Below are 24752 nucleotides of genomic sequence, written 5' to 3'. Positions count from 1 at the left end.
GCACAATTCATGTACAGAATAGCAACATCAGGTTTTGAGGAAATGTTGGAGAAATACGCTCATCAGCTGGAAATGGTGAAGAGATTATTGCCTGATTCCAAACCACTGAAGGAAATCGTTAACATCTGTTCGCACATGATGAAGAATTTAAGAACTTTAATAAACAAGAAGATGAGTTTGCTGCAAAAATAGAGAGCTGGGTGTGACAAGGAGCTTATATCCCCATGAAGTTATTCATTTGGAACTTTACTAAATTAATGTGACACAATTTTGCAGTAAACAGAGAATGTCTTTTGCTTTACTGATATTGATCAATAATTCATTAATGTTAGAATATATATCTAAACATTATACATTTGTATGTAATTTGTATGTAACTGTATCATGTGAAGATTTTTTTCTTGAGCTTTCTTCGTCAAGCCCTAAAGTTAAAATAAATCAGAGCTGATGCTTCTTGTACAAACTGTAGCATCCTCCCCCGCCCACTTACAATGGAGACGATTACAGTCTTACTTTGCCTCCTAACTTGTCTTGAACTTGTTCTTGAAATTAAAAATTCTGAAGTTTATGGATCCTATAAAATATAAAACTGCAAAAAAATATGTTCAAAGCCAGATACAATATGTTACCAGGAATTGTACAGAGGATGAATTGAGGGGAAAATTAAATCCGAAGACTCTTAAAGCAATTAAACAATGAATAGTGGGATTTAACAGAATGTTGTGCATGGGATAGGGATTAATAAGTATGTACATACTTCTTCCTACTCCATTTCAGACTTAATAATTGTAATTTCATTACAATTTTCATTTAGACTCTATTTATTTTCTTTTTTGTTGTTGTTTTGTCTGAGCACATACATGTGTGTATTTACATATGTATTTGTACATGTAAATGCAAGCATGTGTACTTGTATCTATTGGTTTGCTGTATATGTCTGAAATAAAGAAACATTAACAATAACAATATCATACCTTTTGTGTTCATACCATTTCTCACTTTTTAAAAATCCAATATACACTCTCCTGTGTTGTGTTGTGTTTAGTTGCTTAGTTTAGACGTGGGACAGTTTCCAATTTCGCTGTACTATTGTACAAATTATCACTGTGCGATGACAAAAAAAAAAAGAGTTATCCTTATCCTTATATCTGATGCTGTCCCTGTGAAAAGCAGTTGTTGATCTTCACGTTACTCTGGTTCTCAGTGCTCATTAGTATCAGTGAGTATTCAAACTGTATTTGCTGAAGATGTTTTTACCTAAAACGATATGAAGTATGTGCAACAATCTTTTTAAGACAGATCTTTTAATGTGATCAAGACATGCAGAAATGTCTGCAGTCTGAATGTCTGAACATACACTCACAGATACAAATGTTAAAAATGTGGAGCTGCTTTAAACCATTTACGTGTCACTATATAATGAAATAAAAGCTGTCTGTATTTGACAAATTTTTACTTTATTACATTTTTAACACAGTGACCAGCCTTACCCTGTTACCAGGATGACAGACAGCTAGTATGAACCCACAGCAGAACGGGACTTTTTGCAATTGAAATGAAAGAAGTTCTTTGGCCCACCCACAGCTGAGCCGTGTCATAGAGGAGGGGCCACTCTGTGTGTGAGTTTGTGTGTCAGTCCTTCACGTCAGCATTCATCAGTTCGTTTGTCACTGGCAGGTAAGAACAGCAACATTGGACCATGAAAAAATATTGCAGGCAGATTTTCATGCAACATTTCTACTTAAACTTAGAAAGTTCTCTTTGTACATTTCTTTACAAATCCTAATTTATACTTTTAATGTTTTTCAGAAACTTTGATGGCAGCAGCACAGTTGACTATGAGTGGTGTCACAACTACCAAAGGCTTAGTTATGATTTTGACTCTGCTGTGTGTGCTCCATCTTTCAAGTGCACTGATAAACAAGGACGAACTGGTAAACAGGTTATTAATTTTCTTTTTTTGTTGTTGTTTTAATAGAGAATTTAATTTCTAATTAAACACTTTTACAGACCGATTAATGGTTAAGCTTTCCTCTTTACTTTTAAAATGCTCATTTAGTCACAGTTACATGTTTCACGCGCATGTTTGTTGATGTTCTTTCTGGTTTTGCAGGAGGAGCTGAAGGGAAACGTTGAAACATTACAAAAGGAAACAGCGAGAAGGAAGGTGAGTCTGTCAACGATGTTGTGGACATGGATATTGACAGAGTGCTAACAGAAAAATATGTATTGCTATAACAACTAAAACCAAACATAATTTCCCATTACATGAAAGTGTTTTTGCACATTTTATGCTACATATTTTTATATATTTTGTTACATTAATTTGGTTTATTTTTGTCTTCCAGGCTGAAAATAATTTAGACAGAGCCTATGTTCCAGCTATCTTTGATGATTTTGGACGTCTCATGGATCCTATGTTCGAACTTATGAAGTCAATGAAATTTTCTACATCACTGCTTACACCAATGCTAGATTTAATGGAAGACCTAAAGACTTTCTTGGCAGCCAGCAAGGAGTACATGGATAAATACTTTGAGACAACAGCTGCAGAAATCAATGACAATGAAGAGAAACTACGCAGTGTGATGGCAACACTAACACAACTAGAAAATAATAAAGATGAACTGTAGCATGTTAGTCAGCGTCTGTCTCTGGTATTAAATGTTCTGTATCTGTAAAACTTCTCTTTCATACTGTGCTGCCTCAAAATCAAAGCTAACTGTACACTTGACTTATAAACTTTGACAAGAAAATTTTTGTCACACTTTTTCATTGTGTTTGTTATATCAGGTCTAACGCAAACACAAAACCTTTGTCTCTTTAGTAATCATATTAAATCTGACAGTTGTTGATTTATGTGTAGAAACACTTCAATGTGAATAAAGACATTAAAACTGTTAAAACTTAAAACTAAAAAACTAAATTAAAATGTATATCACTGACATCAGATGCACAATTTAATGTGCACAATACAATAGTACTATGTTTTGTACATTTTCATTTTGTTATCTTTGTTTGTTTTTAAACATACTTATCTGTTCACAGACAGAAAAAAAATCAGATAAGAGTAGCGTGACAAATTTTTGTTGCGCAATCACACAGTTCCTCCTAATTACTTTAATAAATATGATAACAAGCAGTGTAATATGATTAAATTCCCAGATTGTAGTTGTAAAGGAATTAAATACAGGCAAAAAAACTAACAAACAAACAAACAAAAACATAACAACAAAGTCCAAAGCCTTTGTTAGTCTTTGTTTGTCCAAAGCCTGCTGGTATTATGATGTAGTGTTTCTCAGTTTTCCGTTTGTAAAGGCAGCAGCAGTATATTCTGGAAAAAAGTGTTTTATTTGAAATTTTTGTTTATTGTGGATATCAGTAAGAGACATAACTGTGTCAGTGAGGCTGTTGCTCTCTCCTTGTGAGAAAACTTGCATGATGTTGCAGCTGTAATGTTATCAGCATCTGTTTCCCTTATGTGTCTTGTTTCTTTGTCTGATAGCATTTCCTGCCCATGTAATGGTGGATTTCCTGTTAACAAACTAGACCCATTTCAAATAAAGCTCCACATATAGAAGTGCCTTCCAGAAAGCACAGACTTTCTTTTGCATTTGCTGCCTCAGTTCTTCCATTTCTGTGTGGAAACTAATCTATAAACAGAAATGAAAGTATCCTTTCAAGATAATGCATCATTAACACATGAAAAAGATCAAACAAACAAAAATCATGATAAGCATAATCAAGGAAATGGCCAATTTTCTTGCAAAGATAACCCAGAGCCCCAGACAGGCCATCAGACCATATAAGGTTAGACATATCCAGTTCTGGGAACACTTTGGCGTTCGAAGGCCAGCCAAGAGATATAATCTCTCCAGTGTGTGCTGGGTCTGTCTAAATACATTCATTTTAATAAAAATTAAAAATGAGAAACGTTATATTTTGCTTTAACAGTTGAGCATGTTAATTGACATTGAAATTGTTTTAACTTTAATTATTTAACTTTAGAACATCCATAGGTGCACCTGAGCGGGATATCTTTGGTTGCCAGTCTTGAAGAAAACAAGCACATATCCAAACATGAAAGATGCATGACTTTCCACATCTAAAAGTGTAAGTACATTATATGTCTTGATGCATGCTCAGTTATCCAGGTAAGTAAATCCCAAAAGGTTGATTCTGTTCATCTGGACGTAGCGTTTTCAGTGGGAGAAACGTTTCGTCACTCATCAGTCATATGCACATTGTAGATGCATAAATAATAACATTTGTTTTAAATCTTTTGAGAAGTTGGCAAAAAGGTTTGTACAACGTTGTGACTGTATAAAGTGTGTGAAACATGATACTTGATCTAACAATAAATTGCAAACATTCACAACCACAGACTTTCGTGCTTTAGTGTTGTTTTGTCCTCTCTGAGCAAATGTCAAGCATAGTGTCCGAGCTCACCACTCCGGGATTACAGACAACTGCATGCTCAACAATGTGAAGCCATTGTGAGCTCTAACTGGACAGATTGAAGGTTTGTGAAAGGCAGCTGCTTCTGCCTGCAGCTTAGAGAGCTCACACTGGAGCACGTCCAGAGCACAGACGAGGAACTCGTGGGCATCCTGCACACAGACACACACAGAAGAAAACACAGTTTCAGGTGCAAATGTACAAACAGAGATGAGTGTGCTGCGTAGTGCAAAAAGACAGCTGCTCACTTTCTGATCGTCATCGTCAAACTCTGGATGAAACTTAGTGACTGTGTTTTTAAAAGCAGTCAGGACAGAGCTTTTGTGCCAGCTGTCGTTGTTGAAGCGGCTCACTTTGATGTCCACAAACAGACTGCAAATAGCAGAAGTGAAGCTGACACAAAGTTAGTTTGTGTTTCACATTGATCAGCAAATTTGGTGGAGAAACCAAAGAGCGACGGTGTCTGCACTGTACCCGATGAGCTGGCACTCTCGGTGAAACCTCCACAGCTGCAGCTGGCTGCAGAGCTCCTCAGTAAAGACTCTCAGTGTGAGGAGAGTGTGACAAAGTGGGTGAGAATACCACTTGTCCATATCCTTAGTTAACATTCTTGTTTTGATTTAGCACCATCTCATATGTAGTCTGCACCAGGCAAACATCTACTATCCTGGGTTTGTTTATGTTTTGCACTTTTACAGATTATGTAACATATCATCTTGGTTTAAATCAATTCTTGCAAGTTTGCCAAGTTAACATGTTATTTATTTCAACTGTTAATTGGTTTAGTTTGAACTCACCTTACTTACCTGTGTTCCAGGAACAAAGAGAAGAAATGTAGTTTTACGTCCTGTATTTATAACTTCCTGGTTAATCTGAGGTCACAGGAAGAGACCAGGAAAAGAAGGGGGAGAATCTTTGTAATTTAATAAAGTTGATTTTAGAGTGTGTTTATAGAGAAATGGATTTGTTGTAATATGTATTGACTATACAGCGCAGAGTTTTATTGCTAGGAAAGATAGCAGTATACATTTGAATATTGAAATGTTTGCCTTACCTACCAAATGGAATAGTCCAGGTTGAATTGACTATTTAAGCAGATGAACTCGGGTGTTCAGGGAAGAAAGGACCAGGTCAGTGTAGCTGTCTGCATTTTGGCCTTAGTTTCTGTTGATTTCAGTTCAGTTATGTTTATTTGTCCTGAGTTAACTATGGAGTTGAGTTTATTTATTTTTTGTAAATATTGTTTGGTCACAAAATGGTGAATAAATCACTCGCTACACTGGACAGCATTTGTCTCCTGCACTTCTTTAACCGCTTAAGTCGAGTCCTACCACAGAGAGTTTGCAAAGCGGGGCCCATGTAGCATGTATGCTTCAGGTTAGGCAATCTTAAACACGAGCACAAAGAGGATGCAAATCAGAGCATTTTCCTCTGTTGTTCTTCAAATCACTGACTTTAACCTGATATTCGTCTGAACACTGGCTTCATATTCAGTTGAGTGGCATCCATACTCTGTGTCCAACGTAGCCCTCTGGCTCCCCACTGGGGTAGACGGCCTGGAAACTGGCTCATCTCTCTCAGGGACTTCAGGACAGAGCGGCTCATCATCGAAGGTCACCCTTTTCTTTGAGGAACACATCACCAGTTAGTTCAACCAAAATGGATGACATAATGAGAATTTGAGTGTCAATCCTAACATTCAGACTCCACGTGTTGCTATAACAGCTGTCCACGTGTCACACTCGGCTCTGTAGAACGTACCGTGCAGAAAAACAGCAGCGAGTTGGGAGAACATGAAAGCTCTGTCTGGACACGAACGTTCTTGACTTCACATTTGTCAGTGCTGATGTTACCGTGATAGAAAGACACAAACAGTGCAGTCACAGTGATGAATTTACTGGAGAAGAAACACAAAGCAATAAATCAGCTTTAAACAGGAACACAGTAAAAGGAACTCATACCTCAGATCTGTAGCAGAAGGTGGCAGGAATGTTACACGTGTCACGGCTTCTTTGTCAGGTACAGCTGAGACTGGAGGGTTCGGACCTGCTGAGTCCTTCTCCAGACCATCCTCAGACTTCATGCGCCACCAGGAAGCCTTCTTTGTTTTGTTCCTCTGAGCCTCAGCTGGAGGTGAGGCTGGTGCAGCAGAGGTGGCTGGAATGTCAGGGCCCACATGTTGATCTGTGAGATCCTTCTGTGCACTCACACTGGAAACACAACAATAACAGAGAAGATCAGTCTGCTGTAATGCACTCAAACTCCCCTCAGCACCTCAAGAAAGTCAGCTAAACCGACTGCATGGAGCTGTGGACTCCACAGAGGGAACAAATCTACAACTTACACATTGAAAACTGATTCAGCTCAAATATTCAGACAAATTAGAAAACTGTGCTTAAATGTAGCTAATGTCCAATAAACAGCGTAGTGGAGGGAGTTTACACCTCCATCAGCCTCTCAAACATAATGATGTAATGCTGACCTGCTGTCAGTGTAAATCTCCAGGACATGTCAGCAAAATCAAAGTTTAATAAACTGAAATGGGGGACTTACCTAACACTAATATTTCATATAGTACTTCAATCCACTAATCAGTTCAAGGAGTTTGCTTTAAAATATAATGGAACAGAAAACCAAAATGCTCATGTGCAAATAACAGTAGTCAGCTGCTGCCACAAGATGGTGACGAAGTAAAGGTTGGCTGCAAAGCTTTATGACAGAAGCTGTTTAATAAGAAAGCAGAGAGATCGCTTTACGACATTTTGGTCAATGTGTATTATTACATTTGATTAAACAAGCACTGATTTTCCTCCAGAATTTCTGAAGCTCTGTCAAAGTTTTTCTTTTCAGTCTTTTTTAAGTCCAGTCCTTGTACCAAAAAAATATCTCGTGAAACTGGATGAATGGAGGACAAAAGAAGATGTTTCAGACCTAAACCCCCACTATCTACACCAGCTGAATAGCATCTGAAAGTCATGTCTTTAAGAAACAGACAGAAGTCTAGCAAAGTCTCCACACAGGACCTGAGAGATGCATCTGAACCATCAGCTGATTCATCTACTTTTCACTGAATCAGAAATGATCTCACTGCAAGGGTGGCTGTCAACAGTAAAGTTGATCATGCTAATCATTGACTTTGAAGCTCCTTAGAATTGCAAACATTCATTATATGCTGTATTTCTGTGTTTTAATAAATCAATTACACCTGGCTAAAGACTTTTGCACAGTACTGCATATATGATGTGATCCTGCCATCCTTCTGTAAACTGGTTTAAATAACAGAAAGAAAGAGAATTTCCCTTCAAAATCATCAATTTACATTCAGTTTGCTGGAGAACTAAGTGCTGTTTTTGAAGCACTTGCTGTCAGCAAGTGCTGGGTATCTGGGGGGGCTTGGACCTCTTTCCTATGGGGCAGGGCTCTTCCAGGGGGCGGGTCTTGGAGGATTTTTCTACCAGCTATTTTTGTGCAAAGTTAATTGAACCTTGTGTTATATTAATGTATTATTAAAGTAGCATTAATACATCAGAATATAAACTTTACTTCTTTAAATTTTAATTCTAATAAATATACTCAGCTTGAATCAGCTTGGTAGAACATCAGCAGAGAAAAAGAAGACAATTTTAAAATATCTCTACATTGTAGAGAGTGACTCTAAACAGAAAATAAGTAATGAACTGGTTAAAGTGGGATTCAGCAGGTGGGGGAACTCTAACATCGGTCGTAGTGGCTCAAAAATGGAAAGAGAATCGCAATTTCTATTGAGTGTTCCAGCAGATTTTCTTTGTATACAGGCTGTGATCAGCTGATCTGGGCTGCTGGTGCTCTGAGGTTTACTGTAAGCAGGTGTTTTATGAGTTGTCCTGGCTGATTTCCATCATCTACACTGACAGCACACTGTTTATCTTGTGTTTATACTAAACAGTATAATCGGTATTCAGTGAATAAATCTAAGCATCGTCAGCTTCACTTCAAAATCATCTCAGCTGCACTTGATGTGACCCAACTCTCACCATGAGCACCACAGCCACTGTGCACCAGTCACACACACTGCTTTATTTTAAACTACGAGCTGCAAGCCAGTTTATCCTGTACTGAACTGTAGATTATTTTCATGCAACCTTTATAGTTAGTCTAGCTTAGTTTGTTTTGCAGCACTTTTCAATACAGATCCAATATGTGATTTTAAAACGTGAGGACTTACATTTCATCTTTAAATTTCCAGTTTGTCAAATCCCACTCAGCAGTCCTTACCTTTAAATCGAACCTCTCTTCTTCCTCTGCTCTCCTGTCTTTCTTATCTTTCTCCATCTCTGAGTGAAGTTAACTCTCTTTCTATTCTCTCCCTGTGAAAAACAGCAGCTGGACCTTTCGCTAGCAGTACACTGCACACAAAGATTGTGTTTGCTGATGTTTGTTGAGCTGATGGAAACGTTGCATCTGAAACGACCTGCTACTTAAAAAGATTGTCCTCTTTATGCTCCTCTCACTCCTCTTTTGTATTCCTGGCTAGATGCTGAAGTCCACTTGTTCTGCACCCTTTTGCTCTTTTTATGCTAATGGAAGCAGTTGAAAGAAGAAGAAGTTCATTTTATTTTTTAATCTGAGTTTGTTAATTTTTTCAGAATTTTAAATTCTTCTCAGGCTGCCACACTGAAAGATTCATGGAAGCACAACTAATAACTTAGAAACACTGACAGCCTTAGCTGTGTTTTAAAGTCTTCATGTGTAAAAGGATCCCTATGTTCACACATGTTAGCAACTCCTTCCCAGATATCAGTGCTGGAGAACTATAGCCAGTTCAGGCTCATTTGGTGTTTTACTTATTGTACCAAAAACTGTATTTAAACTATTAAATTACACTCTGTACACCTGTTCTAAGGAGTTTTGGGTAAGGCCATCTACACAGCAAATTCAAAAGTGTTAAATGTTTTGGTGTTAGTAGTCTTCTTGCAAAAGTAGAGTTAATTTTACTCTAAGTAGAGTCACATTCTTTTAATGTAACTCTGAGGTGTAAAATGATAGTAGTTAAAATCGAGTGTTAAAAATGAGTGTTTCTATGTCAAATCTGGAGGTGTTACAATGGAAACATTAACTCTTGACTTCTTAACTCTGAACTCCTACAGGGGCTACGACACCAATAGAGTAAATTCACAGACTCCGCCCCCAGCACCATAGGCTCCAATCGAAGCTGAAGTGAAGCCGTTTCAAAACATTTTGCTCTACATATTTGAGTTGTTTGCCATGGTTGGTAAGTCATTTTTTCAAAGATTGTTTCAATTATTATTATTAGCTTTTACTTCTGTGGCTCTTTGGAGTTGAGACAAAGCTGTGTGAAAGGCATTAGCCATGTTGCTCGGTGATAGCATAATATTCTGTTTTAGCTAGCTGAAAGGTATTGTTTGCGGGCAAATACCACAGCCTTGAAAAAAAGCTTGCATGTGAATTTTCAGTCAGATTTTTGGTCAAATACACTTAAAACAATGTCTAGAATGTGAAATGTTGGTATAATGGTGCTACTTGAAGCCTGAAAATGATCTCCCATAAAAAACCGAGCAAACAGCAGTAGCAGATGTCCTGACTGGGTTCTACGTTAGCATTTAGATCCCTCCAGACTTTTGTGCACACGGTTTAGGTAAAAATGAAAAAGGTTGACATTTTAAAATTAGTTCAGTATTACCTGTTGTCTGTGTCCTTGTCTTTTGGGAAAATACTTTACACAAGTAATGGCTCAAAAAGGATTCCTTTTTTTTTTTTTACTGTGCTGCAATTGAGCGGATTATTACCTGATTATTTGTGTCATTAATTAATGTCAACTAATTTTTATTCAATCTCCACACAGAATATGCTGTGAATATGAAGATGGAATATGGGGGAGAGCAGAAGTGTGTTGAAGTTCCACAAAGTGATGAATGAAGGACATGCATATTGTATTGAAGAAATAAGTGATGAGAATGCTGTTATTTGCATTTACCAGCTCACCTATGTCAGACCTTTTGATAAACAAAATTCTAATGAAAGTGAGAACATGTACACTGTTACATCTTTCAGAAAATGTTTTGAAATTCTTGTGCACAGTTCAGAATAAATGTTTTTCAAAAACCATTGCGTCTTTTTAGTAAATGGTATTTTCAAAAGAAATTTCTAGAAGTTCAGAACAGTAAAATTCCCGCTTTTTAGGATTAATTAGAAGATAACTCTTACGTAGTTAAACTAAAATACTCTTTGAGAGTTAATATATAAACTCTTAACACCTAGTTAGCATTAGTAAGTGTTAAATTATCAACTCCAGACAGATTTGTTGTTTAACACTAAATCAGAGTTGACGTACCAACTCTCCAAAAAGAGTTAAATTAACACTCTCTGGTGTGGACCCATATAGACACTTTAATAGTGTTGAAATCAAATCTGACAGTGTTAATTTGGACATGCTGGATTTGCTGTGTATGAATGCTATTATAATTACATGAAATTAAAAATGTTGAATTCCATGTTAAAATGTAAAATAATGATTTTAGTACTTAGAAAAGGTTTGGGAGTCCTTTTAAAAGTAATACAATATGTTTAATAGGTTTAAAAAGGAAGTGAATGGGTTTGTGATCAGCTGGATTGATAGAAGTTGCGACAGAAAGTACAAGAAGTTTGTGTAGGTGTGTATGTATGAATGACCATCTGCTCGACAGTCTTTGTTGATATTTTGTGGAGTGACTGTGAGGAGCTGGGGACATTTCTGCTCCAAGCCACCGTTCAGCTGCTCACTTTTGTTTTATTTCAAGAGCCCGCGCCATCTCGGACATCTCTGCTGATCACTCTGCATTCCTTCACACTGTATATGTAGAGAAAACATGCCCTCCAGAGGGTGGAGTTTCAACAGAGCCGATGGAAGCAGTATAAAAACATGACGTTGAAAAGACATCCACAACTACCACACTTGGACTATAAATAGCCTGTACACGGAGGTCCTCTGGATTTCAACTAGAGATGGCATGATACCACTTTTTTATGTCTGATACCGATACCGATATCATAAATTTGGATATCTGCCAATACCGATATGAATCCGATATAGTGTGTTTTTTAATCAATAAAACGTTTTTTTTTAATATCTTGCTGCATTTTGTATAAGTTTACACTCAAGTTTAAATAAATAACAACACTAAAGCTATTCTGTTATACCTGTATGTAAAAAATACACTGCGCCCAAAATATTTCATAGTTCAGCAATACTGATCAACCTAATAAACTTAAACCTACTCAATCCTTCCTATTCTGGTATTTTAAAGAGTACTTAGCAGAAATATTAAGCAACCTAACTAATAGGGTTGCAAACTCCCAGCAAAAAAAAAAAAAAATAGGGAACCACCCTCCACCTCATGATGCTTAATCAATGTAATCAAATTTAATTTGATAATTGGGGAAAAATGCACAGAAATAAATTATTTTTCAAGAATAATTAAATAGATTCAACATCTTCCTTCAACAGAATTGCAGACTGCACAGATGGTATCTTCCCAAAGGAAAAAGTACTATAGCTTACTAGGGTATATTAGACTTAACAGTTACTATATACAGTAATGGACTTCTATATATTTTACACAAGATTACAACTTTGGGTGTAAGAGTCAGATAATTATTTATTAAAAGCTAGACATTTTAAATGAGAATAAGAAAGAAAAGTATTTCTTTGTGCCCCCTTTTCCCTGTTCATGCCCTATCGGCCCCCCTGGCTAAACTTTGCTAGATCCGCCCCTGCACAGCTACCAGCGTCAGCTACGTAGAAAAGGCTCCTGGTGTAGAAAGTAATAATAAATAAATTCTAACAACAGCTTATCAAGCTTAATAGTACTGCTGTTGTTCAGCCGCTGGTTTCCTCTTTCTGGTGAGAAGTGGGCCAAAAACTAAGAAGAGAGATGGACTCGCGACAGAAAAGCCGATCAGCTGATCATTAATCAGTTGCACAACAAAGGCAAGGGAAGATTGAGACAATATATAAGACACACAAACAGCCAACAGGTGAGAAGACAGTTGAAACTAAAATAAAGAAACCGGGAAAGTAGAATTGAACACAAAGCACACGAGACACAAGACTTTCAGAATAACACAGGAAATAACTAAGACTGAAACCTGGATTAAGACACACAAACTTGAAACAGACAAGAGAAACAAGAGAAACAAGAGAAAATTAACAGAATGGAAATATAAAAGGAAGAGACAAATCTAACAACTAAAGCAAGCAGAGAACAAAAGGCACAGAATACAGGATCATAATAAGCACCAAGAAACTAAATAAAACTCTGTAACCACAAAGCTAAGTAACAATAAAGAATAAAGGACCAAAATACAAGATTATAAAAAACACAAACTAGAAAACCCCTCATCATCCCCAAAACTCAAAACCCTGAATACAAGGCCAAGGGACCATTACAGAACATTGGAGGTTTACTCTTTGAAAAACATGTTACCAACTGTAGCAGGATGTTTGCTGTCAGCAAAATCTTCATATTTGATAATACCGCTGTAAGGAATAAATCATTAACCTTCAGGCTAGGTTGGCAGCAGCAGTACAATAACATCTTGTATCCTGACATAAACTCAACCCCTCCCACTCCCTATATAACAATTTTGCTGTATGTGTTGTATAAATGGGAGGAGCCAGAAGATACCTGAGACCTTGACCTAAATGTAACAGCTGTACTTTACGTCGACGCTGTAAGTTCATTTCCTTACAATCCTCTGATTGTTGTTTAAGTTGTTGTTTTTTTTAGCCTTATTGAGAAAATACTGAAAAAACTGGGAGAGAGCAGGGGGCATTGGGGTGGATTTGTTTCCGGGCTCTTCTATAGCCTTACAGCATGTGGGTCACATGCTCAGTCAGGTCGATTGTACCGGCGCCAATAACTAGGGCTTCTTACATATATGTATGTATGTATATATATATACAAAAGTATTGTAAAATAATCTCTGCTTGCTTAAGAAAAGCACTGAGCTAACGGGGAGTGTTGGGTTGTAATTTGATCCCATTTGCAATGTTTGGGTTGGGTTATGTTTGTTCACTTTGTTCAACAAGGAAGTTCAAAGTTTAAGTGGTATGGCAACCCTTGTCTAAGATATCGTTGTTAAGAATATACTTCAGTATCTTAGGAATTTTGCGATTAAGAACCCGTGTAAATTGTCTCCAAATACAAATGCACTACTTTATATTGTAATATAACATTACATAGTCTGTTGCCCTCATGACCCAGCCCCATATAAGCGGAAGAAGATGGATGGATAATATTGCATTTATTATTTGTGTCCAAATCTGTTGCTCTCTATTCCAAGTTGATATTTTTGCGCAGAATTTTGTTTAGGTTTCTGAAACCAAGTTTAAAGCAGAACCAAATTCAGTATCACTTTGCTAATATTAATTCTTTCTCTCTTCCACAGGCAAGCAAAGAAATGAATTTTCCAGTGGCACAGTTTCAACTGACACTCGCCCAACCAACAGACACACATCATGTAGTACAGTGTATATTTAACAATAACTGCAAAAAGCTCAAGAAATTACTGAGGGACAATGACATTAATGGACTTTACCCTTCTAGAGAGTGGAGTCAATGCATAACACCATTGATTGCTGCTGTTGTAAAACACAACAGAGATTTATGTACTTATCTCTTGAAACAAGGTGCAGACCCAAATAAACCTTCTCAATATGGCTGGACACCTTTGCATTATGTCTCACTTTCCAAAGCTCCACTTTTTTTTGTGGAAAAACTTCTAGAAGCAAAAGCTGATTTAAATGGATGCCATGTTTTCACACCACTGCTTACTGCTGCCACCAATGACAGAGAAGATGTTGTAAACATGCTCCTCTCTGCTGGTGCACCGGTAACAGTCTTACCTATAACTCATCCTGAGCATTCTGTTCACAACAAAAGATTATCTGAGATGATTCATAATATTTCATCCAAAGGAAATGAATTCTGCTCCAAAATCAGACATTTTTTGGATGCTAAAATTGCTATTCGTGAAAAAACACCTGAAGAAGTGTTCAGAAATGTTAACAGTCAGATGCTGTTGGAAGATCCTCAGGACCATTTAACCATGATTGAACTTCTCTTTACTGTTACAGGGCCAGGTGCAGATAAATACTGCCAGGCGTGTATTAAATGGCTAAAGGAAACTGGAAATGTGAATACTTACATTGCAGGTGCAGCCAGTCGTTTTCCAAACATCCCTAAGACATATGTAAAGCTGGCAGTTCAAAGTTTAAATGCAGTTTTCTGCACAATGGATGACATAACAAATGAGCATGCAGTAGCTATAATCCCACAACTACTGAAACAGCTTGACTCAAAAGACAATAGTGTTTGTGAAGCAGTGTTACAAACACTGTATGTGATAACACAGAAAACAAAAGGCACAAAGGACTGGGACTTAGACTTTTTCAAGAAGTTATGCAGAACAGTTGCCCCTTTTGTAAATGAGAAGCTCCCGACTAAGATCAGGGTCTATACATACGGTATATTGGCAAACCTACGGTTAATCGAACAGGCAGCTAACATTTTTACATCAGTGGGTGTAACTTCAGTGCCTGACGACATACTGACATCAGCTGACATGAAAATGAATGAAAAGGTGAAAGAAGTGCTGAGAAGTCTGAAAGAATATCTGAGCAAACCAAACTCTGAATGTGAGGGAAATGCAGCATCGTCTGTATCCAAGAAGAAAAAGAAAAGGAAGAAGAAAAAGAAGGAAAAGACACAAAAGCAAGAAGATCTAAATGATGAAGTTTCCACTGCAGCAACTGACCCAACAACAAAAGTTCCTGTTGTAGAATCAACTTCAAATGTAAAGCCTTTTGAATACAGCACCAATGAAAAATCAGAAAAACTAAACTGGGATCCAGTCAGCAAGAGGTGGAAGGACAAACTGGAGATGTTTGCTGGCTCAGATGACAGTAAAATATCCAGAATCAGAAGTATTATTTATGTGAATGATGCAGAATTCAGAATAGCGAAGGGAAGCGATGGTACTGAAGTCTTCTTGGGGCTGAGAGAGGACGGCACAGAAGTTGCCATCAAGAGAATGTCTAAAAGCAACTATGACGAGCTGAAGAACGAAGAAGTAATTCTACGACATCCAGAACTCGATCATCCTTATATCGTACGATATGTTGATGCTGCAGAGGACGAGAACTTTGGATATCTTTGTCTGCAACTTTGTGAATACACCCTGGAAGAATATATCAAGAATGATGACCATGACTCACTGATGTTAAAGAAACTTGTCAAACAAGTTCTTGAAAGTCTAAAGGTGCTTCACTGTCAAAATCCTAAAATTCTCCATCGAGATCTCAAACCCCAGAACGTTTTGATTGGTAAGACATGTTTGAAATTCAAGACAAAAACATTTTAATTTATGATTACCAGATATGATTTTATTTCATATCAATCCTCCTGCAGATGTTACTGGGAGAGCAAGATTAGCTGATTTTGGCATAAGCAGACGCTTACTCAAAGGCCAAACAACTTTACGTACACGCAGTGCAGGAACCAAATGCTGGATGGCCCGAGAGACTTTAGCAGAAGAATCTGTGATATCATACAAGTCAAGCACAGACATCCAGGTAAGGTCTGAACACAAACTTGATTAACTGAAAAATGGCTTGGTAAACATACCTAAACTGATAATATGTGTTATTATTAAGGTGGCAGGCATGCTGATCTATTATATCCTCTCTGGAGGCCACCATCCATTTGGCAAATCCTTTGAATGTGAGTTCAACATTCACAAAGGGAAGTACAGTTTGGATCACGTTCAAGATGTGGTGGCAAAGGATCTCATCGAGTGGATGATCAACAAAGAGCCAAAGGACAGACCCAAAGTAGAAGAATGCTTAAACCATCCCTTCTTCTGGACTTCTGAAAAGTGAGGGAATTATTGACAATTAATAAAAAACATTTTTTTATCATTCTTGATTTCTGCCTGTCAAAGAGGGATACAGATGTTCATGTTAGAACAAGCTGATCATCCCGGATCAACCTTGTTAAGCATTAATGCTAAAATGTTCTGCTAATGCTAAATCCTTTTATTACATACTTCTTAAAATTTTAAATGCTCATTAATGCAGCTTTTTTGTATTTATTTATTATTATTTTTTATATTTATTTTTAATAATTTCCTTTCCAGGAAAACTGAATACTTGAGAAAGATTGGTAACAGAGACGACGTCGCAAACTATAGAAAGGCTGAACAGGAGCTGATTGATTCTCTAGAAAAATGTGCTGTGGACGGATCCTTTAAGCAGTGGAAAAATAAGGTGACTGTAACATCAAATATCAAATGTTTAGATTCCTAAAATCCGCTTCATAACCAATGTTTTTGTTGCAGTTTCCACAAGAGCTGGTCCAGAAATTGGAAGGTAAAAAGCCCTACGCTGAAAACACGTTGGGATTACTGCGCTTCATACGCAATCTCCATGAGCATTAGTAAGTTAAACTAAATCTATCTATCTATCTATCTATCTATCTATCTATCTATCTATCTATCTGTCTGTCTATCTATCTATCTATCTATCTGTCTATCTATCTGTCTATCTGTCTGTCTGTCTGTCTGTCTGTCTGTCTGTCTATCTGTCTGTCTGTCTGTCTGTCTATCTATCTATCAGTAATAAAACTTTCCTTGTTCACAGTCCGAAGGAAGCAGCCCAAATTGATGTTCTGGCATTGTTTCCTGATCTCTTTGGGAGTATTCACACATTTGCAAAAAACCAAGGCTGGAATTTAGAGACACCATTAAAGGAAATGTTTCAAAGAGAAGACAGCGAGGATATTAGCACAGTTTTGATGATGCCATCTAAAAGCACGGAGGAGTCCCTGGGTGTCCCCGTTCAAGAGTCTCAACCCAGTGAAGTCAAAGTTGTCAGCAGCCATAAAAAATAAAATAATAACTGCCAGTAGTAGCAGAGATGTCATGTCAGTGTGCCTCCTGCTGCTCTGTTAGTTCTTAAGGCATCACGACAGAAGACACTGTGGTGATCCACATGTTTGCACATAGTTGCTGTTCCTCACACAGCTCTACATTTCACCAGCACTAGCCAGGTGGAAGGTCGATATTATGGGACATGCCACTGGATGGCGCTGTTTCTTTTGGGGTAATGCACTGTATGTATTTGAGTTCACACTTGTATTATACTATCTCTGTGGGTAAGAGGGAAAATGTACCTTGTTAACGGTTTAATCTTGGCTCTGTATCTTAGCAGGAGAAGCCACTACAGTTATTTTTGCACTGCTAAGTTTGTTTTATTTCTGTATGGGTTTATATCAGACACAAAATGACGCTAGACGTCCTTGAGTTCCAGATGCTGATAAAGTTGGGGAAATAACCTGCAGGAGCAGTGGGTTACCAGTTCACAAAGCTGTTACTGGATAAGAACTGTCTGTAACAATTTTATTTCTTTATTTTTACAACCTTTTTTTATTTTCTTGGAAGTGCTTACTTTATCATTCAGATTAAAAGAACCCCGGGGGGGGGGGGGGGGGGGGGGGGTGAGGAACAGATATAGAGACATATCTATATCTGATATGTTACAGATATAGAGACATTTTTGATTTCTTTTACAAATACAAGGGTAAAAAAACGAGCAGCAGTTTACACTATTATAGTTTTAAATACTTCCATTTCTGATCGCAGCCTTTCACAGATTATAAACAGAATAAATACGTCGGACATGCATTTTGCTTTGTGGAAATCACCTCGGGCCTATGACAGATTCAAACTGTACAAACATGTATGTCACATAGTAATTGAAAAAATCTTTGTACTTAATATTAAGAGCCACAAGTGGATTTAGTAAATATTAAGAGTGTAAGATTTTAACCATGCAGGGGTTTATTTTTTTCTAGTGAATGGTACTGCAAATTTGCAAAACATACACATTACACATATTTAAGAAACATGATTTCGTATTTTGTTTCTCATCATGTTTTCTAAAGCAAAATACAACACTAACAATACTGTTGTTTTTGCTATTTTGCACTTTAAAGGTATGAGAACTAAAATATAAACTACACTTTAAGTTTAATGCGTCTTATAATTATTATTTAATTGTAGTTTTTTTCTTATTTTTCCATAACAGTGTGCGATAAAAGGTAATTACAGACTTTATTTTTATCTGTGCAGATAAAAGATTTAGTGTATTGGTTTCATTTTAAGGGGATTATTACTTTCCTTAATATTGTATTTTATATACTGATATTTTTCTTTTATTTCTCTAGTGTCAGTGTTTTTATGTTACTATAACTGAAATTATTTCTTCTTTTCCACCCATTTATTCAGCTCAGGATTTTCTTTCCCATTCTTGAAATTATCAGCTTTCGAATGTCAGCTCCTTCATAATTTTCTTAAATTAGAAATATTTCATAGTTACCTTGCAATCATTGGATCTTAATGATAGTGAAAATATTCATGACATTCATGAAGATGAAAAAAGATCTATTCATCTATTCAGGGCTGGACTGGGACAAAAAATCGGCCCAGGCATTTTGACTAGAGATCAGGTATTATAGGAAAAACCATAAATCCTTTGAATGAAAACAAACGCTGTTGTCACAGTGATGTACACTGTGTTGCTGGTATATATGTATCAGTCTAATAAACCTAACCCTACACCATCCTAAACAGTACTAAACAGTACCCGAAAGTAGACTTCTTGGTCGAGTTAACCTCCTGAACTATCTACAACACATGATGAAAACCTGAAATTAAGACAGAGAAGACTAGAGGTGAGACATGATCATTACTGATTACTGATGACAAATTTAGAAATATTTTCATAAACCATTCATTTGCCACATCAATAAACAGCATGGCAGGGCAAAATATTTATTCTAACATGGCAACCTTTAAAAAGTGAAAGGAGACAGAAAGACAGGTGAGAAAGAAAAACTTAATTGACTTTTTGATGGCATTTTACACACAGTACTGGTACAGAATCTAGAAAATGTGGGAAAATACTGGCATCATATACAGTACTTAGCTACGTCTGAAGAAAAACTCCGTCATGCTAGCTAGCACACAGTACAAGTTATTGTAACTGACTGTAAAAAGTCAGCATAACGAAAATAAACTCCATCTAAACTAGGTTTATATCTGACCCAGATAGACTGCAGTCATAATTTCTTACCTGAAGTTCAGTTCACCGCCTCGGGTCTCTGCTCCTCCTGCCTTTCCGTCATCCACCTGCCAGCGTGTTGCATCTGCTGGCCTCCACCACTTGCTAATGTTACTGAATCTGTGGAAGCTCCACAATAGCCACCACCAAACAACTGAGTTATTTTTACACATCTCCCAGCATCTGACCTATCCACCACCTTTCAGTGTTTATACCGTCACGGGAAAAAACGAAAATAAAAAAAAAACAAAACAAAACCCATCAGCCCATAAAAACGAAAAATCACCATCGGGCATACCGGACCAGTCCAGCTATGCATCTATTTGGATTTATGTTTTTAAGTTAAATATTTCTGTTCTAATAGTTTTGTGGATACAAAATAATATGACAGGACTTGAAGGAAAGTAACACATTTACTCTCATTTGGGGCGCCTGAGGATGGATCAGATGAGTTTGCCACCTACCTTGTGTCCTCATTCCTGGTGGTAATGGGCAGCATGTTGCCTTAGCACAGTGGTTCCCAAACTTTTTTTGCTGGGCCCCCCTTTGTTTTACAAGTAAAATGTTCGTGCCCCCCCACCCCCCACCCCGCGCACGCGTGCACGCGTGCACGCGCACATCCTCCAGCCACACACACAATTAAACAATTAAGCAAATGCAAGTAATCTGCAATAAATGACAGGTAGTAATAAAATAAACTACTAACTCTTTTACTCCAAAATGTCAGGAGTAGTTAGTCATTACAACAAGTGTGTGTGAACTAAACATCACGAATGTGGGATACTGTTTGTCTGTGATTTGGAGAGCCCAGCGCTGCTCCCGAGGAAGGGAAAACCAATTCTGCAGGGGAGACCTACCTCAGCACTTGTGCAGGTGAAACCAAAGGGCAGATATGCTTCACCATATTTTCTAGTCTTTGGCTTAGAATGAAGTTGGTTTGGAAACATATTCAGCGATGCTTCATCTCCTGCTTTGCGCCCCATGCTAGCAGTGTCCAAGCGTTGTTTTTTTGGTTTTGTTTTTTCCTTTTCACACCGCCCCCCTCCTGCCATGGCTCTGCGCCCCCCCTAGGGGAAAGGCCCCGCACTTTGGGAAGGTCTGCCTTAGTGGCACTGGTGTCTTTTGTTTGATGGTTCCACAGTGCCTCTCTCTGGCCGTGATGAACTATCACACCCCTCTGCTCTTTCGATTACAGGGAATGTCTAGAAAGCACAAACCTTTAATAATCACAGCTGAGATCATAAACTGTAGTTATCCTTCCTTCTTTACAGTTCACCACTCATGATCACATTCCCAATAGATGATTGTAATTCCCAAAATAATCAACAATTAACCTAAAAAAGAAAGTTGTTGGACTGTGAGAGGGAGCTGGAGCACCCTCAGAGAACACAACATGCAAACAGCAGCCAGCAGATTCACATGCACGACCTTCTTGCTGTGAGGCAACAGTACCAACCACTGCACCAACGTGCTGACCTTAGAGTGCAGTCGTATGGTGGAAAATGTTACTGTTGGTGCTTTAGATTATATTAAATACAGAAAAAAGTACTGATTTATTATTTTAGTGGGCAAAAGAGTCAAGATTGGATCTAAAGGATGTAAATGGAGAAGCACAGTGCATTTCTACTCAGTCTGAACACTCGACACAGCCTCATTCACCCAGCTGCACACACATGATTAGGGGAAACTCAACGTTCAGTATCTTCTTTTTTCATCAAAAGACTTTCTCTGTATCCCTGCTCTGTTTGTTTTTGACTTGAAACACTAAATAAAAGTTTTACTACACATCTGTCTCTATTGTTTAATCAGCAGCTGTAATACTAAACTGTCCAAAATTTAAAAGTCTACATTTAGTAGATTTAGAGATATTTATTTCACCACTTTTTGTTAATGATACGTTATAAACCTATTCTGCTGTTTAACAAAGACAGTATCATCATGTTTAAAGCACTTTTAAATCTGACAGCAGCACTCAGTTCTCCTGCACATGTGTGATCTTGGAGTGAACTGAAGGTTCAGATGCATCTCTCAGGTCCTGTGTGGAGACTTTGCTGGACTTTGTCTGTCTGTTAAAGATGTGGTTTTCAGATGCTATTCAGCTGGTGTAGATAGTGGGGGTTTAGGTCTGAAACATCTTCTTTTGTCCTCCATTCATCCAGTTTCATGAGATAACTTTTTGGTACAAGGACTGGACTGAAAAAGACTGAAAAGAAGAAACTTTGAAAGAGTTTAAGAAGCCTGGAGGAAAAGCAGTGCTTGTTTAATCAAATGTAATAATACACATTGTTTAAATGTTTAAAGTAAAGAGATCTCTCTGTGAACCTTTAATTCATCACCCTCTTGTGGCAGCAGCTGGCTACTGTTATTTGCACATGTGCATTGTGGTTTTTTATTCCGTTATAATTTAATACAAAAACCTTTAATTAAATTAGTGAGTTGAAGTAATATATGAAATATCAGTGTTAGGTAAGTCCCAGAGTTCAGTTTATTGGACATTAGCTAGAAGATATGAGATCCAAATATATGCTTATGTCAACACATGTTCATTTGATGAAGTTTACTGAACAAATTTGAATCATCACAACAACCAAAATGTTAGCAACACATCATAAGTCATGGGGGGGGGGGGTCATGTGACAACCTCTTTGGCTTCCAGAATCGTGACATCACACCCATTTAGAATCTTACCACCACTTTGATCCTTTGATCCTAAAACCCTTAAGTAGAGGTGAGAAGCAACAACTTTTAGTTCGTTGTTCGCAGCATTTATGTTCGCAGCATTGAAACGTTCGAGAGAGAAACCTTTCAAAACAATTGGATCCTTTTCAGAGCGACTTTTTACACTTTCCAACATGTCTCTGAAAAAACACACAAGAAAAGAAAAAGTACAGCCCAGCTCTTCTCTTCTGGCTCAAGAAGACAATATTCAAGTTCAGAAGATGTGCTTGGAAGAAATGCATGAGGAGAATCTCATGAACAAGCACAACAAGCAACACAAGGCCCAGGCAGAGAGTTTCTTTAAACAACGAAAGGAGATTATCTTCCTCAGAGAAGAAAATGAGAGAAAGAGCGCTGAAGTAGATAAATTGTTCAGCCAGCTTCTTGAAAAGGAAGATATTCAGAAGGAGAAAGAAATGGAACTCCTAGATGTACGTGGAAGGAACTTTGAGCTCAAAGCAAAGCTTGATAAAGCAATAGAAAAACTCAAAGAAATCCTCCAGCAGAAGAAAAATGAGAAAGACAAAGACAAAAAGGATCGGGAGCTGCAATTAAAGCTTGATGAAGCTCTGCAAAAAAATACAGAAATCCTCCAAGAGAACAAACGACAGGAAATAGAACTCCAAAACTTGGGGATAAAATACAAAGCATTGCTTCAAGAGAGAAAGCAACAACCGATCAAACAGAAAGAAAGCAAGCTTCAAAGCGATCTGAAAACAAAGCTTGATAAAGCACTGCAAAGAAATGACCAGATTCTTCAAGAAAAAGAACAACTGGAAATAAACCAGAGAGACATGCAGTGCCAACTCCAAAGCATGGAGGAAAAATGCAGAGTCCTGGAAGTAAAACTTGATAAAACTGCAGTGCACAAGCAGAAATATCAAGAGCTGCTTCAAGAGAAAGAACAACAGGACATAAAGCAGAAAGAAGACAAACGTTTACTCCTGGACTTTGAGAGAGAAAACCAAAAGCTGCAAGAACTTTACAAGAAAATGAACAACAAAGCAACTGAGATGGAAGGAGAGAAGGAGAAACTGCAAAAACAGTGCTCAGTGATGCAGAGTCAGCTCAATGACATGCTGACAGAAAACACCAAACTCGAGGAACTTTCAAACACCTTAAAGTGCAAAAACACTGAGGTGCAGCTGCTAAAGCAGCAACTCGAGAAAACAAATGAAGACCTGCAGTGCAAACTTCAAGAAACCGAGAGGAAAAGTCAGCAGTTAGAAGACACTCACAACAAATTACAAGAGCGTTATACAGAGATGCAGGAGGCAAAGGTAATGCAGGAGGAAACATCTAATGAGTTGAAAGAAAGGCTCAAAGACAAACAAGCCGAATTAGAAGAAGTGGAGAAAACATGCAGGAGACTTGAGAAGGAGAATACCGAAACAATCGATCAGCTGAGAACCCTGATCCTAGAGAAAAAGGTTCTCGTGGAAAAGCTCCTGGAAAAGAAGAAGAAACGCTTCCGCTTCTTCTGGAGGAAGGACACTCCTGCTTTTTCTTCTCTTTCTACTTTTTCCACTGCTGATGTCACCTCGTCTTCCTCCACCTCTGTTCCATCGTAATTTTGACCTCCCCTCTCCTGCCCTCTCCCTCTCTCCTGCCCTCTCCCTCTCTCCTGACACCTTGACACCTCTCCCTCCCCCAGCTCCCGTGAACTCGTAACACCTGTCCCATCTCCCTCCCCCCTCTCCCTCTCCCTCTCCCTCTCTTTTCACCCTCACCCCCCAATCAGTCCCGACAGTTGACTGCCCCCTCTAGAGCCTGGTTCTGTCATAGGTTTCTTCCTTTAAAGGGAGTTTTTCCTATCCACTGTCGCACCTAGTGCTTGCTCAGAGGGGATTGTTGGGGTTTTCTCTCCTCTATCTCTTTCCTTCTTTCTATCCCTTTCCTTAACCCCCCCCCGGCCCCCAACCCTTCTATTTCCTCAAAACTTTAATAATAAACCCAATTGGCTGCATTTTAAATGTGTCTGATCAACGTCTTCATTCAAGAATGAATTGTCTTTGTCACAGAGTCATGTGCATTTTGTGTTTTCCTCGGGCTGGTGATCCTCAAAGTTGTTCAGCCCAGGAGTCCAGATTATTCGGGTTTTAATCACATTTAGTGTTACATTTTAGATCACCACAATAGGATATCCACAATTTAGGATTCAGACATTTGTTTTAGTTTGATATCGTAATCATTCTATGATTGAGTCGTTAACAGAACCAGCAGTTACATTTTATATTGTTCGATACATATGCGTACCGAACCGAAAGCACTGTATCGAATGGTTCAATATCGATACGAGTATCGTTGCACCACTAGTGTATATATATATATATATATTTTTTTTTTTTTTTTTTTTTTTGAATGAATGAATCATTCAGCTTCAGCAGTATTTCTAATCATTTTATGAATACCAGTCTAA

General features: G+C 37.9%; 3 protein-coding genes across 3 annotated transcripts; all 3 read left to right on the top strand.

Annotated features, from left to right (window-relative positions):
* The first annotated feature begins 1817 nt into the window (after nt 1-1817).
* LOC148104300 (uncharacterized) lies at nt 1818-2633 on the top strand. The gene is made up of 3 exons (XM_087837620.1): nt 1818-1934; nt 2114-2167; nt 2349-2633. Exons 1-3 carry the CDS (start codon nt 1818-1820, stop codon nt 2631-2633), a joined length of 456 nt encoding a protein of 151 aa, XP_087693746.1.
* An 11248-nt stretch (nt 2634-13881) lies between these two features.
* On the top strand, nt 13882-17384 carry LOC118455058 (uncharacterized). The gene is made up of 6 exons (XM_087837616.1): nt 13882-15820; nt 15906-16069; nt 16151-16371; nt 16633-16762; nt 16834-16931; nt 17135-17384. The coding sequence occupies exons 1-6, from the start codon at nt 13897-13899 to the stop codon at nt 17382-17384; spliced, it is 2787 nt and encodes a 928-aa protein (XP_087693742.1). The 5' UTR covers nt 13882-13896.
* A 4946-nt stretch (nt 17385-22330) lies between these two features.
* On the top strand, nt 22331-23936 carry LOC148104299 (uncharacterized). The gene has a single exon (XM_087837617.1). The coding sequence runs from the start codon at nt 22384-22386 to the stop codon at nt 23902-23904; it is 1521 nt and encodes a 506-aa protein (XP_087693743.1). The 5' UTR covers nt 22331-22383; the 3' UTR covers nt 23905-23936.
* The last annotated feature ends 816 nt before the right edge of the window (nt 23937-24752 follow it).

This window comes from Neolamprologus brichardi, chromosome 3, assembly GCF_056152115.1.
Source record: "Neolamprologus brichardi isolate AB-2024 chromosome 3, ASM5615211v1, whole genome shotgun sequence".
NCBI classification, from domain to species: Eukaryota; Metazoa; Chordata; class Actinopteri; order Cichliformes; family Cichlidae; genus Neolamprologus; species Neolamprologus brichardi.
The sequence above is the reverse complement of the archived record's forward strand: the minus strand, read 5'-3'. Positions and strand labels throughout refer to the sequence as shown.